The 13,451-nt window shown below is 39.8% G+C and overlaps 1 protein-coding gene across 4 annotated transcripts in view; it reads right to left on the reverse strand.

The window, feature by feature from the left end:
* Positions 1–13,451, reverse strand: part of SH3RF1 (SH3 domain containing ring finger 1) — a 177,694-nt gene that overhangs the window by 28,960 nt on the left and 135,283 nt on the right. For 3 of the 4 annotated variants that reach the window (XR_010139416.1, XM_009240435.4, NM_001131983.1), the window contains 2 exon segments: positions 13,030–13,332; positions 6,643–6,753 (listed from right to left, as the gene is read on the reverse strand). Coding sequence is in view for 3 of the 4 variants with exons in the window: in XM_009240435.4 (XP_009238710.1) it covers positions 6,643–6,753; positions 13,030–13,332 (414 nt within the window). In the remaining variant the exon portion in view is untranslated. 4 annotated transcript variants of the gene reach the window in all.

Here is a 13,451-nt window from a genome sequence, read left to right on the forward strand (position 1 = left end):
GAAATAAGAAGACTAAAGAATTTACCTAGTAAAGTGTAAATGGCTTCTATATGTCAGCATATTAACAAAATAAAGATCCAATGATTTCTAAACAGAATTTATACCAGTCATCTTATTTCTGTTTTTTGGAATAAAAATTTGAATTTCATCACCATTCACTATAATACATCTGGCTGTTAATATAGACATACATAGTTTCAGAAACATAACGAACTGAGTGGAAAAAATTTCAAATTTCTAGACATATGCTGTAACTATTCAACGCATTATGTTTAATTTTTTGCTAAAGCGACTTTCAATAAAGATTTTTCCCACACTGCAGCTAAAGTGGTTGCAGAACATTTAGTGCAGAAACAAATGAGGTGCAGAGCCACTTACAAAGTGCAAACCAGGAGAAGGCAGAGGTTAGTTCAAAAAGTTGGAACATCATGAAAATGTGCCTCACATTCTCAATTCAAAATACAGCGGCATTAAGATTTGTTATAGCTCTGGAATTTGCATGTACTGAGGCTTAGAGCCTCCAAAACCTTTAACCAGGAGAAGGGCAAGCATTTATCCTGTTAGGCTTCTTCCCAGTGACAAAGCAGAGATAAAGATAATTCTGGTCACAGCAGATGTGACCTGGACAGTTAATGGATAATAATGCATCAGCAGTTTGACAGGTGAGATAATCAGTCTACACTGTATAGAGAGTAATATACGGAGAAACTGTAAAATTACCACTTCACTGATTTCCATTTAAATCTTTCTAAGCTCAATCTCAAAACAGTGTGGCTGTGGAAAGGCAGAAAACTAATGGCATGTGCCGAAACAGAAATTAAAATAGTCTATTATAGCTTAACTTTATTAAAACAGAGGCTGTACTAATTTGACCTAAAAAGAAAAAGACAAAAATCATCTATGCACCTGACAAAAACATGTCATCTTTTGTAATACAAATAAAATTTAGTAATAAAATATAAAATCATTTCTTGTCACAAAATACACTAAGCTAAATGTTTCATGTACATTACTTTTGCAAACAGTGAGAGTTAGACATTAAGATATGGCATCAAAGGGGATATCCTGAAAGATTCCAAAGGTTCTGCCTGAGAGAAAAGAGTTCTCTCTCACTTTCTGTGGTTGAAACATAAATGGTTTAATAAAATTGGGCAGATCTTTTCCCAGGGCATGCATATTTGCATGTGTAAATTTGTGTGTATGTGAGCAAACAGATGAAGATCAAGAAACTGATTAAAATCAGATTCCTAGATGTTGCTTGCCCCTGTGGGGTTGGTAAAATGATAGGGTTCTGGTGACTCCAGAGCTGTGACAGACCAGGAAATTTTGTGGGTTGCTTTATAAACAACCTAAACCAAAATAATCTGGTGATGTGGAAGTTCAAAAGGTAATCCACTGTGTATTGTGCTTCAGGCAGTTTGCTGTCCTGCAAGACCTGAAATTTCCAGAGTAAAACCACACATAGCCTTTCATTCACCCGGAGGTGACCTGGAGTCCTGCTTATTATTTCATACTCCAGGCCAGCCCAGGCACCAGATGCCAAGTATACACTCTCCACTACAGGCAAAAAAACAGCTATGGACCTTCTAGAAAATGACACAAAATTCACATTTTGTTAACAATATTCTGCTCACCAAAACTAGGACTTAAGAATGGTGTGCTAATGGGAAATGGTCATATTTTGCCATGTCCAGGATCTCTTCTCCTGACCCAGTGATCTTGAAAGAAGAGAAAGTGTTACATCACCGAAGGAGCATGGCCTTTGGGGTCAAAAAAACATAGATTCCAACCCTGGCTCAACCTCTTGGTGCAGTCCTCAACTTCCTTCCTTTGCTAGAGTGAGCACCCAGGGAAGAAGTGTCTTCTCTCTGAGTGGGCAGCATTTCAGAACACTGGCAGGCCACATTGCTAGTGACACTGTGAAATGAAAAGTTCAAGTATATGGGTGTGAAACCTCTCCCTTCTGGCACTCTCCCCTCTGCTTGCCCTTTCATGCAACCCGCCCAGGTAGTGATTAGATCTTAGGATCTGGCTAAAGAGAGGGGAAATGGTCCAGTACGTCTCAAGCTTGGGCCAAGGGCTACAGGCCAGCTTACCAGTAAAGTGCTTTGCATTGGAGCTTTGGACACAAGTTCAACTGAAAATAAAGGGTTCATTTCCTTTCTAATTGTCCCTTATGTGTGCATCTCCCTCATACACCTCCCAGGGTAGAAAAGTGACTGGCAAGATAGACTGAGCCTTTCTGGGTCTCTTGGGCAAATATAATTAATATTATCTAATCTATCACTATTTCTTTCTAAATGTCTGATTTCCATTTAGCCCACTTTCAACCCTACATATCAACATGTCTGAACAGTCCTTGTGTGTACTGAACTCAGAGATGCATGAATACTGGTTGATGAGGGAATGGTTCAAGCTACTACGTGGAGATGCCTGTTGAAATTGGTCAACAGTGTTACCAAGTTCAGCAGCATTACCATCTACATGCATAAATTATAAATTTATTGTTCCACATTTGATCTACAAGAAACAAGAGAGATATGTATACCAGTTAAGTGACTCTGTGTAAATTCTGTAAGGTCTCTATGTTTCACTATACCAACCTGAGAGATGGACTTAATAATTAGAAATAGTTTATGTAAATTGTCTTTCCCAGTGCCCTGGAACACAGCAGAAGCTCAATAAATAGAAGCTATTGTTATGATTAATGAGATTGTGAAGTAAGGGATTGTCTCACCCGTCTTTGTATTGGTGGCACCTAGCTTTGCAGCTAGAAGATAACAGATCCTCAATGAGCATTTCATGAATGAAAATACACTATGTGCTTCTATCCCCTTCTTAGAACAATATGATATGGAATAAGAGGTCTCAGTTCCCGAGATGCTAGAATCCTTTCCTGTTGCTGCTATGAAAGTTCTGACCATATCCTACTCTTCACCCTGATTTTTAGATCTCCTGCCAATTCCAAAGGCTCTACTTCTAACTTTCAAACTACCAAGGTTGGCAGCCTCATCCTCTACTTCCAATTCCCTGAATCCACCGACAACAGTAAATTCTGCTTAGCCTCCACCATGGCTACATATTGGCTATTCTGAGAATCTGACATCATTCAACTTTGTTTAAATACACACATACAAACATGTATGTGTATAAAATTTTTATTATTTTTATTTTTGTTTTTTTTTAGGAATAGCATCTAGTCCTGGCTGGAGTGCAGTGGCACAATCATGGTTTACTGCAGTCTCAACCTCCTGGGCTCAAGTGATCCTCCTGCCTCAGCCTCCCGAGTCTCTGGGACTACAGGCATGCACCACCATGCCCAGCTAATTAAAAAAAATTTTTTTTTTTTTTGTAGAGACAGGGTCTTTCTATGTTGCTCATGCTGGTCTCGAACTCCTGGCCTCAAGTGATCCTCCTACCTCAGGCTCCCAAAGTGCTGGGATTATAGGCATGGGCCATCACACCCAGACTAAAATTTTAAAATTTGGAATGCAATCTGTTTATAAATTGGCCATGAGTGGTATTTACCTTTATTGACCTGACTACCTTATAATACCTGCAGTTAACCACCTCTTGGCTGGTCCAGAGGATCCGGGATTATTCATCACTTGTTTTTAAAGGCCTTCTGCCATTATGCAGAAGACACGAGACTAAGATCTTCAACCTCCTCCCCTACAAAGAGATTTTTAAAAAATCACTACTACTAATAGTTTGATGTCTGAATTAGATACGTGTAATACCAGTATTGCTCATAATGTTGGATATTTAAAATTTTAACTGTTACATGTGAAATGTATGGGACAATGTTTATAACTTCATTCTGCATAAAAGATTTAAAAACCTCAATTCATGAAAAAAAGCACTGGAAATAATTTTCATTTTTTATTCTACTGGTGGCATTTATTACCTATAAATCTATACCATGAAAAGCCTGCCTTCTTTTCTACCAAGCTGTGTGCCATTGCTGTAATAGTACTCACCGTCTTCGGAATCATTTCAAATTTTAAATAGAATGCTTGACACAATTAATATAAGATGCAGAGGGCGCATGCTACTGAGATTTTCTACTTAAACCTGCAATATTAAATCTAAAACATTTCTGCCAACCTACCAGGCACTCTGAGATCTAGACATCTCCTGGGATGACAGACAGGTTTGTTTATAATTAGTTTTTCATTAAATGAAATTGGCACAGTAGACATACGGTTTAATCAACCTTCCTCTTGCTTAACATGCAGGTTTTCTTATATAATCCTAAAATAAAATGGCTGAATGTAAATTAATTTTTGTATATCCATGTTCTCTTGTGATCTGTCCCATTGATTTGCCTCAGAGTGAGCCTCCAGGTAAGAGCAACTGGCCATTTACTACATTGTATAATTTTCAGCCCACAAGAGCTGAAATTAAGCCAGCCTTACGTCTTTTCTCACTACAGGTTGAATATCCCTTATCCAAATGCTTGTGACCAGAAGTGTTTCAGATTTTGAACTTTTTTAGATTTTAAAATATTTACTTCACCAGTTAAGCATCCCAAATCCAAAAATCTGAAATCCGAAATGCTCCAATGAGCACTTCCTTTGAGCTTCATGTTTGCACTCAAAATGTTTCAGATTTTGGAGCATTTTGGATTTCAGATTTGAGATGTTTAACCTGTAATTAAATTTTCTATTATCTGAAAAGTTAAGTCCTTTTCTTTCCCTTAAGAAATCAAGTTAGAATTTTATCATGCAAGGCAGTCATCTGGAAATGAAAATATCAACTCATTGTGTATGTGTACCGTGAGTGGGAAGGAAAGGAGAGAGTCCCCCCTGGAGATGAGAGGTCATGATGGTTAAGGAACTTGGCCCTGGTCAAATATCCGGGGCTAACAGAATCTCAGGGAAACCAAATTTCACTAAAAGTTAACTGAAATTCATCTTCTCCCCAGATGAATCCAGGCATCTTCTCCTTCCCCAAGCAGCTGTACTATCAAGAAAGTTGTAATTGTTCAGGAAACATTAAAAATGAAAATAAAAAAACAAACAAAGAAAAAACACCTTTAACCTCTAGCTACAGCATTATTAACTTCCATTTAAATATAAGAACATGCTTAACTCTAAGAAGTTTTCAAAAGCCTAAGTCAAGCTAGGTAATAACTCATTTATTTATATCCCACCTTGTTTCTAAATCAGTTTTCAATTATTTATAGATGTATCAAGACAAAATAAATAACAAATAGGAAAAACAAGGCAAATGGAAAATGAGAAAAATAAAACTAGCCGGAGCCAACATTTTGACTAATTATGTTGTGGAGTCTTTGCTGGAGGGGCTACAAATCTGGCCCTAAGCACTCTAGCAGAGGGAAATAAAATCTTTACAACATGTATAAAACCCACAACCTAAAAACAAACCAGCTGCTTAGAAGCCTCCCTATTCCTGGTACAGACAGCAAAGAAAACTGTAACAAAGTGAACGAGGCCCAACTTGCAACAGCCCTCAACCAAGCCCAAAAAGGAGCTCAATAATGGTCATCCCTTTCTATGATCTAACTCTGTGAAGTAGATACTTATTTTATGGCTAGGGATACTGAGGCTTAAAGAGGCAGAGTACCTTTTCCATGGTCATATAACAAATAAATGGTGGAGCTGGGCTTCAAACCCTGGCTGTTTCACCACAGGCCTGCACCCCCATCATCGGGACACACCGACGGTATTCTCTGCAAACAGCACAACTTACGACTGTGGGCAGGCAGGGTGATGCAATGGTGTAGGTACTAGGGCAATCTTTTAATTTAATGATTTATTAAATTTAATAATTTAATCATCTTTTCTATCGTAATTCAACTCAGCACTGGAGCAAATAGAAAATATAAGCCAAAGCTTTGGCCTGGATGAGAGATGTCTCACAACTGCTAGTTCCTTGCTTACAATTTTAGCAAACAAGGTCTTAAACAACAGTCTTTCTCTACTATCGAAGGTTGCATTTGCTTGCTGCTTCCCTTTTAATTTTCTTTCCAGAATGGCCCTCTTCTTTGTATCTGTATCTCCTGAGCCTAATTCTCCCTATTATTTTCCCATTTGGATGTTTTTAAGCAATTAGCCGTTTAGACTCTATCTGTAGGATGTTACGTTTTCAAAAGGGAAATCAACATAATCTAAGGGAGCCTTCCAAGACTGAAGGTGCCTTTAGATAGCCACAGCTACAGACCACATGGATATAAGACAAGAAATTAAAGAATGAATCTTTAATGTAGAGATTTGGTATCGAACTGTCATGTGACTCAAAGTAAACCATTCACCTTCAGGACCTGTTTCCTTAGTATTTCCATAAATGTGTCTATAAGAAATAAGCAGGATCTAGAAACTCAAAAGAAATAAAGGTTAAGCTTTAGAAAATCAGGTTGAACTTTAATGAAAATTAAATGTATTTTTGAGTTCTTCTAATAGCTTCAGGCCACTGATCCTCACTGTTAAAAATTTTGCAGGATGCAGACAAGGGACTTTCTAATGTTTTGTTAAGATTAACAGAGATAATAGATGAAAGAGAGACCCACCTCACCTAACAAGTATGAACATACGCTGCAGGTGTTAGGAGGTGGAGTGTGCCAGATCAACATGACTAAATACCTAAAAGAGAAATAAAAATGGGAGAAACTATACTCACTCCAAGGGTAGCTTGGTAGGGAACATCTGATGGGAAAGTAAACGAGGGGCCAGTTGTCACTGGGCTGCTTGGGGGTGGGGTCACAATTAACCCGGTGGTACTTATATGAACCTGCCAAGAAAAGAAAAGTTATTAAAAAGAAGACTATGTTTAATACAACAGAATATACTGGCTAAACCTTAGAAAGGCAAGTCATATTAAAAAAAAAAATCTGTACTTTCTGTTATTTGGGGAAGGTAGAACCCCTTTTAGTTGTTCAACCCAAATTTACCAGTGACCTAATTTGAACCAGGCATTTTACTACATGCTGGGGAGTGATGTGATAAATACTGGTCACGACAGTGTCTTACCTACAGAATTCAACTGCCATTGGCTTTCACAATAACACATTGCCTCATTTTGTATGCCACCATGAATCAAACTGGCCTTCCAATGGTCAGCCTGGTGCTCAACTAGCCTCCTAACAATTTCCCTGAAGATCCTGTTAAGGTGGGTAGTGGCTGAACACTCACCTATCAATACGTTAAATCTATGTGAAATTCTTCAGGTATTTTGCTATTTTCAGGATCATTTTTCATGACTTCTACCTTTCGGTGGGGATGCATAATTAAAATGCAGCTGCCTAGACATGCTTAGAGCGGGCAATTACTTATAAAATCTTTAAAGGAACAATGTCAAGCCAAATTAGTTGTTTTCAAAGGTGTCTTATCCATGATACAACCCAAGATTAATTTACTAGAAAGAAATTGAGTTATTCAGGTCATTTCATTGCCTGTGTTAAGTTACTTGATCAATTTCACTCAGGTTGCATAGCAGGTCCAACTGCAGAATGCAGTGGTATTATTAGAAGCTACAGAAGTAGGGGGATTGGTTCCTGCACAAATGGGAGTGTTTTTTCCCCTCCAGTGTGAACAGAAGCAATGTGGTTGGCTGGTACCTGCCTCCCTAAGAAAACAATAACCCACCCAAAATACTAGGTTTTATAATAAAAATACAATCCCAAACATAGTTTTCTCAGTTCCCATACATTGAAAAAAAGATCGTTAGGACAAAGAAAAGCTCAGAGGTTAGTTCCCAGAGGACCTAATGGAAACTTTCAGTTTCCCACTGGGGTAGGCCCGACCAAAGCCAGGGATAATCAGCATCACGGCATGTAATTTATTTTCACAAATAAATCTATGCTATACACGGAATCTGCAATCTTTTAAAATTCATCTGTATCTATTAGTCTATATATTGATTGAACTAAAGTTTGAAACTAAGTAGATCCAGGGGATGGTACTAACAAGAGTTTCTCCCCAAACCCAGTTTCTTTCTTTTCTTCTTCTCCTTCTCATTATTTTTTATTAGACAGGGTCTCACTATGTCGCACTTCTTATTATTAGACAGAGTCTCACTATGTTAAGCAGGCTGTTCTTGAACTCCAAACCCTCATTGTCTATTTTTCCTGTGAACCAAAGTCTATTTCCAACCTATTTCTAACAGGAAAGCACACTGGTTTTCCCTTCTAGGATAAAGCCGAATGACCTTTAGCTATTGTATCCAATAACTCTATATACACAGTCCAAGGACATTTGCAAATTGGCACCACACATAAGAGGTCACCTTTCTTCTAAGATACAGTGAAGCTCACTTCAAAGTGGACATTAGGCAGGAGAATAGGGTCTGAAGGCAGGGAACCTAAGGCTGTTTCACGCTGACTTCCCAGAACTAAACTGAAAAGAAAACCTTAACTTTCCATGCTTAAGTAACAAATGGACCAAAGGCTACTTTGCAAACCCCCACCTTTTCTGAACCGCAGATGGGAAATTGAAAGTACCTCTGACTGGTTGCTTTTTGTAACCAATCAGCCATTTGCATAGGAGTGTAACTTTGTAACTTCACTTCAGCCTCTGATTGGTTGCTGTCCTCAACCACTGATTGTGGGCCAAGTCTTCGTTTGTATAGAAGTGCAACTCTGTTAATTTCACTTTAGCCTCTGATTGGTTGCTTTCCCCAACTACTGATTGTGGGCCAGCACTTCATTTACATGCGGTGAATATCAAGTGGCCAATGGGAAACCTCTAGGGAGTATTTGGGCCTGAGAAGACTCTGTATCCAGGGCCCTTGAGCCGCTGCTCGGCCTACTCCCATGCTGGTGTGTACTTTCATTTTTAACAAATCTCTGTTTTTGTTGCTTCATTCTTTCCTTGCTTTGTGTGTTTTGTCCAATTCTTTGTTCAAAACGCCAAGTACATGGACACCCTCCACTGGTAACAGACATTATTATCAAGGAATCCTTGGGGCAGAAAAAAACTTACCAAAATACAACTTCCTGGGCCTGACCCTATACATACCTGAGAAAGATATCATTATTGATTGACGTTTCTCTAAAAGCCCAGAGTGGGAGACAGAATAATTAGCTGTTAATGACCTCATGGTTTTGGGATAAGTCCCTTCATGTCTCTAGACCCCTGTGAGCAAGTGGACCAGAGGCTACCTAAGGTCTCTGCCATCAGGCACTTCAGGGAAGCACTGACATGGAGAATCCTGCAAGTACCCCTTCAATACAGGGCTTTCCTAGCACTGCAGGAAAGGAAGAGACAAAGTCACCAAAGAATGACTAAACGCAGAAGGACAAGAAGTAGAAGTAAACCAGTGAAGGGTGAGCATGTCTAGAATAAATGCCCTGAATAGGGACAACATGAGTTTCTGCTGGGCTTACCCTTTTCTCATGGAACTGCAAAAATTAGTTGTCTCCTCTACAAGAAAGGCTAAGTAAAGAGGGGAAGAGTTGGGGTAAGCAAAAAGGAGGTGGGGGTTTCTTGCTTTCCCTGAGGCCACTGAATACAAAGATGCCATAGAAACACTGAATATTATGAATCACTCCTCTGGAGGCCAAAAAATATCCTAAGTGTGGTCAGAGGAGGAGACAAAACATCTTGGCTGCTTGTACCACCATGTGCTTTTACAGACACTCATGTCACAGTCACAGACACTCATGAACATCTATCTGATCTGGCGACCCACCTGGAAAGCACTGACTATAAGTAATCTTCCAATTGATGTATTTGAAATTTCAGCCATCACTCAATAGTCACTAAATACAATAGCAAGCAAGCCCTTTGGCTTCCTTCTTGTCCCTTTCACCTTCCAGCTGCCAGCATTTTGGACGTGACAGTGACATCTCTAATTGCCATACAGAAACAAGGGCATAAGGACCCACTCATATGGTGTAGACATGAGCTGGAAGGTGCTGAGGTCCCCAATAACTCTGTGGACCAGCACCCAACTGCCTATATCTAGATTTCATTGGGATGAGATAAAAATGAATACTAACATTTTTAAGCCCCTTACTTTCAATTTTCTAATCAATCCAGCCAAACTTAATCCTAACTATACTAAAAAATTACAAAAATTAGACGGGTGTGGTGGCGCATGCCTGTAATCCCAGCTACTCGGGAGGCTGAGGCAGGAGAATTGCTTGAACCTGGGAAGCGAAGGTGGCAGTGAGCCAAGATTGTGCCATTGCACTCCAGCCTGGGAGACAAAAGCAAAACTCCATCTCAAAAAAAGAAAAAAAAAAGAGGCCGTGCACGGTGGCTCACACCTGTAATCCCAGCACTTGGGGAGGCCGAAGTAGGTGGATCACCTGAGGTCAGGAGTTCGAGACCAGCCTGGCCAATATGGTGAAACCCCATCTCTACTAAAAATATAAAAACTAGCCGGGCATGGTGGTGGCACCTGTAATCCCAGCTACTCGGGAGGCTGAGGCAGGAGAACTGCTTGAACCCAGGAGACGGAGGTTGCAGTGAGCAGACACAGTGCCACTGCACTCTAGCCTTGGTGACAGAGTGAGACTCCATCTCAAAAAAAAAGAAAAGAAAAGGAAAGGAAATTGCAGGCAAAGGTTAACATGTGTAAGGAAAAGGAAGACAGCAATCAGGTCAATAGCAGGGGACAGATTCAGCAATGGGCCTCAGTTAAATCTACAGCCAGGCCCTTTGCTGGGCAGGGGAAAAGGAGAGTCCTGTTTTAAATGGTCTTACATGAGCCATTTCCCCATACACACTGATCTCCATGGTTGGAAGAGTTTTTGCACGTCACAAATGCTACACATGCTCAATGCTCTACTGTGGCCTGGGGTGCCCTCCAATGTACACAGTGCCCTAGATAAGTAGTGTTTTCTGTAAACCTCGGCTGGAGAAACCAGGCTGCACTTCAAACACCTCCCAGCCTCTTCTAGAAATAACTTCTCCCTGAGGCAACACTCTGCCACTGAAAACAGAACGAACTGGAATATGGAAGGAGGGGTGGAATGGTTGAAGGGGAAACTTTTAATGGAACACAGAAAGAGCCTTGTTTCCTAAGCTACTTGAACCAAAACAAAAAAGCTCTACTTTTATAGTCTTCATTCCCAGCTCTGGTGTGGTAACGTCAGGCATGCTCACACCTGAATGCTGAGCTCTCTGCAAAAGATGAAAATGCCCAGTATATCTTCTTTTCTCTTTTCATTTTCTCTAATGCCAAAAGATTATTGTCCACTCTTTTAAAGCTATTCCCATTCTGAGCTGTCACTATTCTTGGCAGAAGCTTGTCTTTTATTTCAAGACAACATCATTGTGCAAATGTTGCTAGGTCCCAAGATAAAAAGCACAGAATCAAAATGATTCAATTTTCTCTTAGTGAGTGGCCATCTTTACTAGCTCCCTCCTTCAGAACCTTACTCAAAAATCTTTAGTTCTGAACCTTTCCGGATTAACCTCACTTTGCCCTTCCTACTCTGATCTATGATCCACGTCTATTTCTCACACGGATATGATTAGTTACATGTAAAATGACATGGTTCCCCTCTCTACCCATTTTTCAAGTGACTCATTCATCCAACAAATACATGTTGAGTGCTTTCTGTATGTCTTATGTCTGCCATTTAGAATATAATCAGTGTACAAAACAAAGACCCTTGCCTTCACTGTACTCACGTTCTAGTTGTGCATTGTGCGTGTCTTTATTTCTCAGTAAGAGTTTCATGGCCCTACCACCTAAAAATGCCACAAAACAACAATCCCACAATCCCATTCAGAAAGTGAATGCATTTAACTTGAAACACGCAGTATAAATCTAAAGGAGCAGGGTCAAATAAATGAGGCTGAGGCTGTGGCTCATACTTGTAATCCCAGCACTTTGGGAGGCCCAGGTAGGACGTTCACTCGAGGCCAAGAGTTTGTTACCACCCTGGGCAACAAAGTGAGACCCCATCTCTATTAAAAACAAACAAACAAACATGAGGCTGAGAAAAAAATGGCAAGGGATATCAAAAACTGTATTTTACATTTTCATTCTGTGGTCCAAAATAGGCACTTAATAGAATGTAAACTTTTTGAGGACCAGGACTGGTATTTCTTTCTTTTTCTTTAAGGGGACATAATTTCATTTTAATGTTTAAAGAAAAAAAAAACCACCATAGCTATATGGTGGAGCAGAATGTAAAATCTGCATGAATTTTCAAGATGAAACATGAGACTTGAAAGAAATTCCTTCTGCTTGTGACAGGCTGCTTTGAACTAGATTCTCTGACCTTCAAGTTGAGCAAAATACAGCCATCACCTAAGTGGATAATGATAGCAGCCCCGTGGCTTGGGCAGGGTTATAATTAGGTTCTTTTTGTAGTGCAGAATTAAAGCCTAACACAGCAAATTGCTATATTTTATATATCATGGTATACACAGTACCTAGAAGGGTCTAATAGTAAAGTACTCAATAAATGTTTGCCAAATGAATTAATGAATGAATGAATGCCCCAGTCATCCCATGTATTTTTATAAACCTAAGAATAATGCATGGCTATTTTTTACATACCAGTCCAAAGTTGTAATGAACTAATGAGCTTAGAAAGTATGAGGTCAATTTCTAATTTAAATTAAATGCTTCTTTCTGTCCTTGCTCTTTCTCTCTTTTTTCTCTATAATTCTGGGAAGCCTACATATTAAGGTAAGTTACATAGATAAAAGCAACTACAAACGTTACGAGTTTGGACCATGGCATCTTAAATCTGGGTGGAGATAAAGTTTTAGTTGGCAAGATCTCCCAAAGCAGTACTGTGAGAAAGTTCTGTAAGGCTGAGTGATTGCTTGGTGAAACTGGTAAGTATTATGTAACTCATCTTGTAAGTTCTGATCTTTCCTTTGAAAATGACAGAGTAGTTAGTTCTGGGTTGATAGACTCAAGTTAGCTTTCCCTTCTCCATTTTTCCACCTACAAAATGAAGACAGGTTTTGCTTCCCAGAAAAGCTACTATCTTCAGAAGTTCAAAATAAGTAATGTTTGTCAGCCAGTGAGCAAACATGTTTGTAAGTTGATCCTTTTGTGGGTGAGCTCTTTTTATATAACACTTGTTTGAGGATTTACCTGAGAAGGGGCACTGCAGGAGAGCCCAGACAGCTCGCTGATCCGTGCAGCAGCAGTGGGGTTGCTGGAGCTGATGAGGACAGGGGGGCTGATCTCCATGGAATGGCGGTTCTGGGATGCCTGGGAGGACTTGTTGGCCATAGTGAGGGAAGTGAAGGAGTGCCGCTTTTTGGTGTTCTTCTTGGTGTCGGAGTGCTTTGGGGCAGTGCTGCTCTGGGCTGCTGCCGAGGAACATTCTCCAGCATCAACTCCTGGCACAGGAGGCTTATCCCATTCTATCAGCTGCTTAGCAGCCGAGTTAAACTGCAAAAGCAACCAACAAACCAACACAAGAAGGTTAAACAATTCCTAACAATTCCCTGAGGTTTATTTCCAACATGATTTCATCCAAAATTTTAAGTCATTACTTTAAAGTTTGCCTT

The sequence above is a fragment of the Pongo abelii genome, chromosome 3, assembly GCF_028885655.2.
Source record: "Pongo abelii isolate AG06213 chromosome 3, NHGRI_mPonAbe1-v2.0_pri, whole genome shotgun sequence".
In the NCBI taxonomy this organism is placed as follows: Eukaryota; Metazoa; Chordata; class Mammalia; order Primates; family Hominidae; genus Pongo; species Pongo abelii.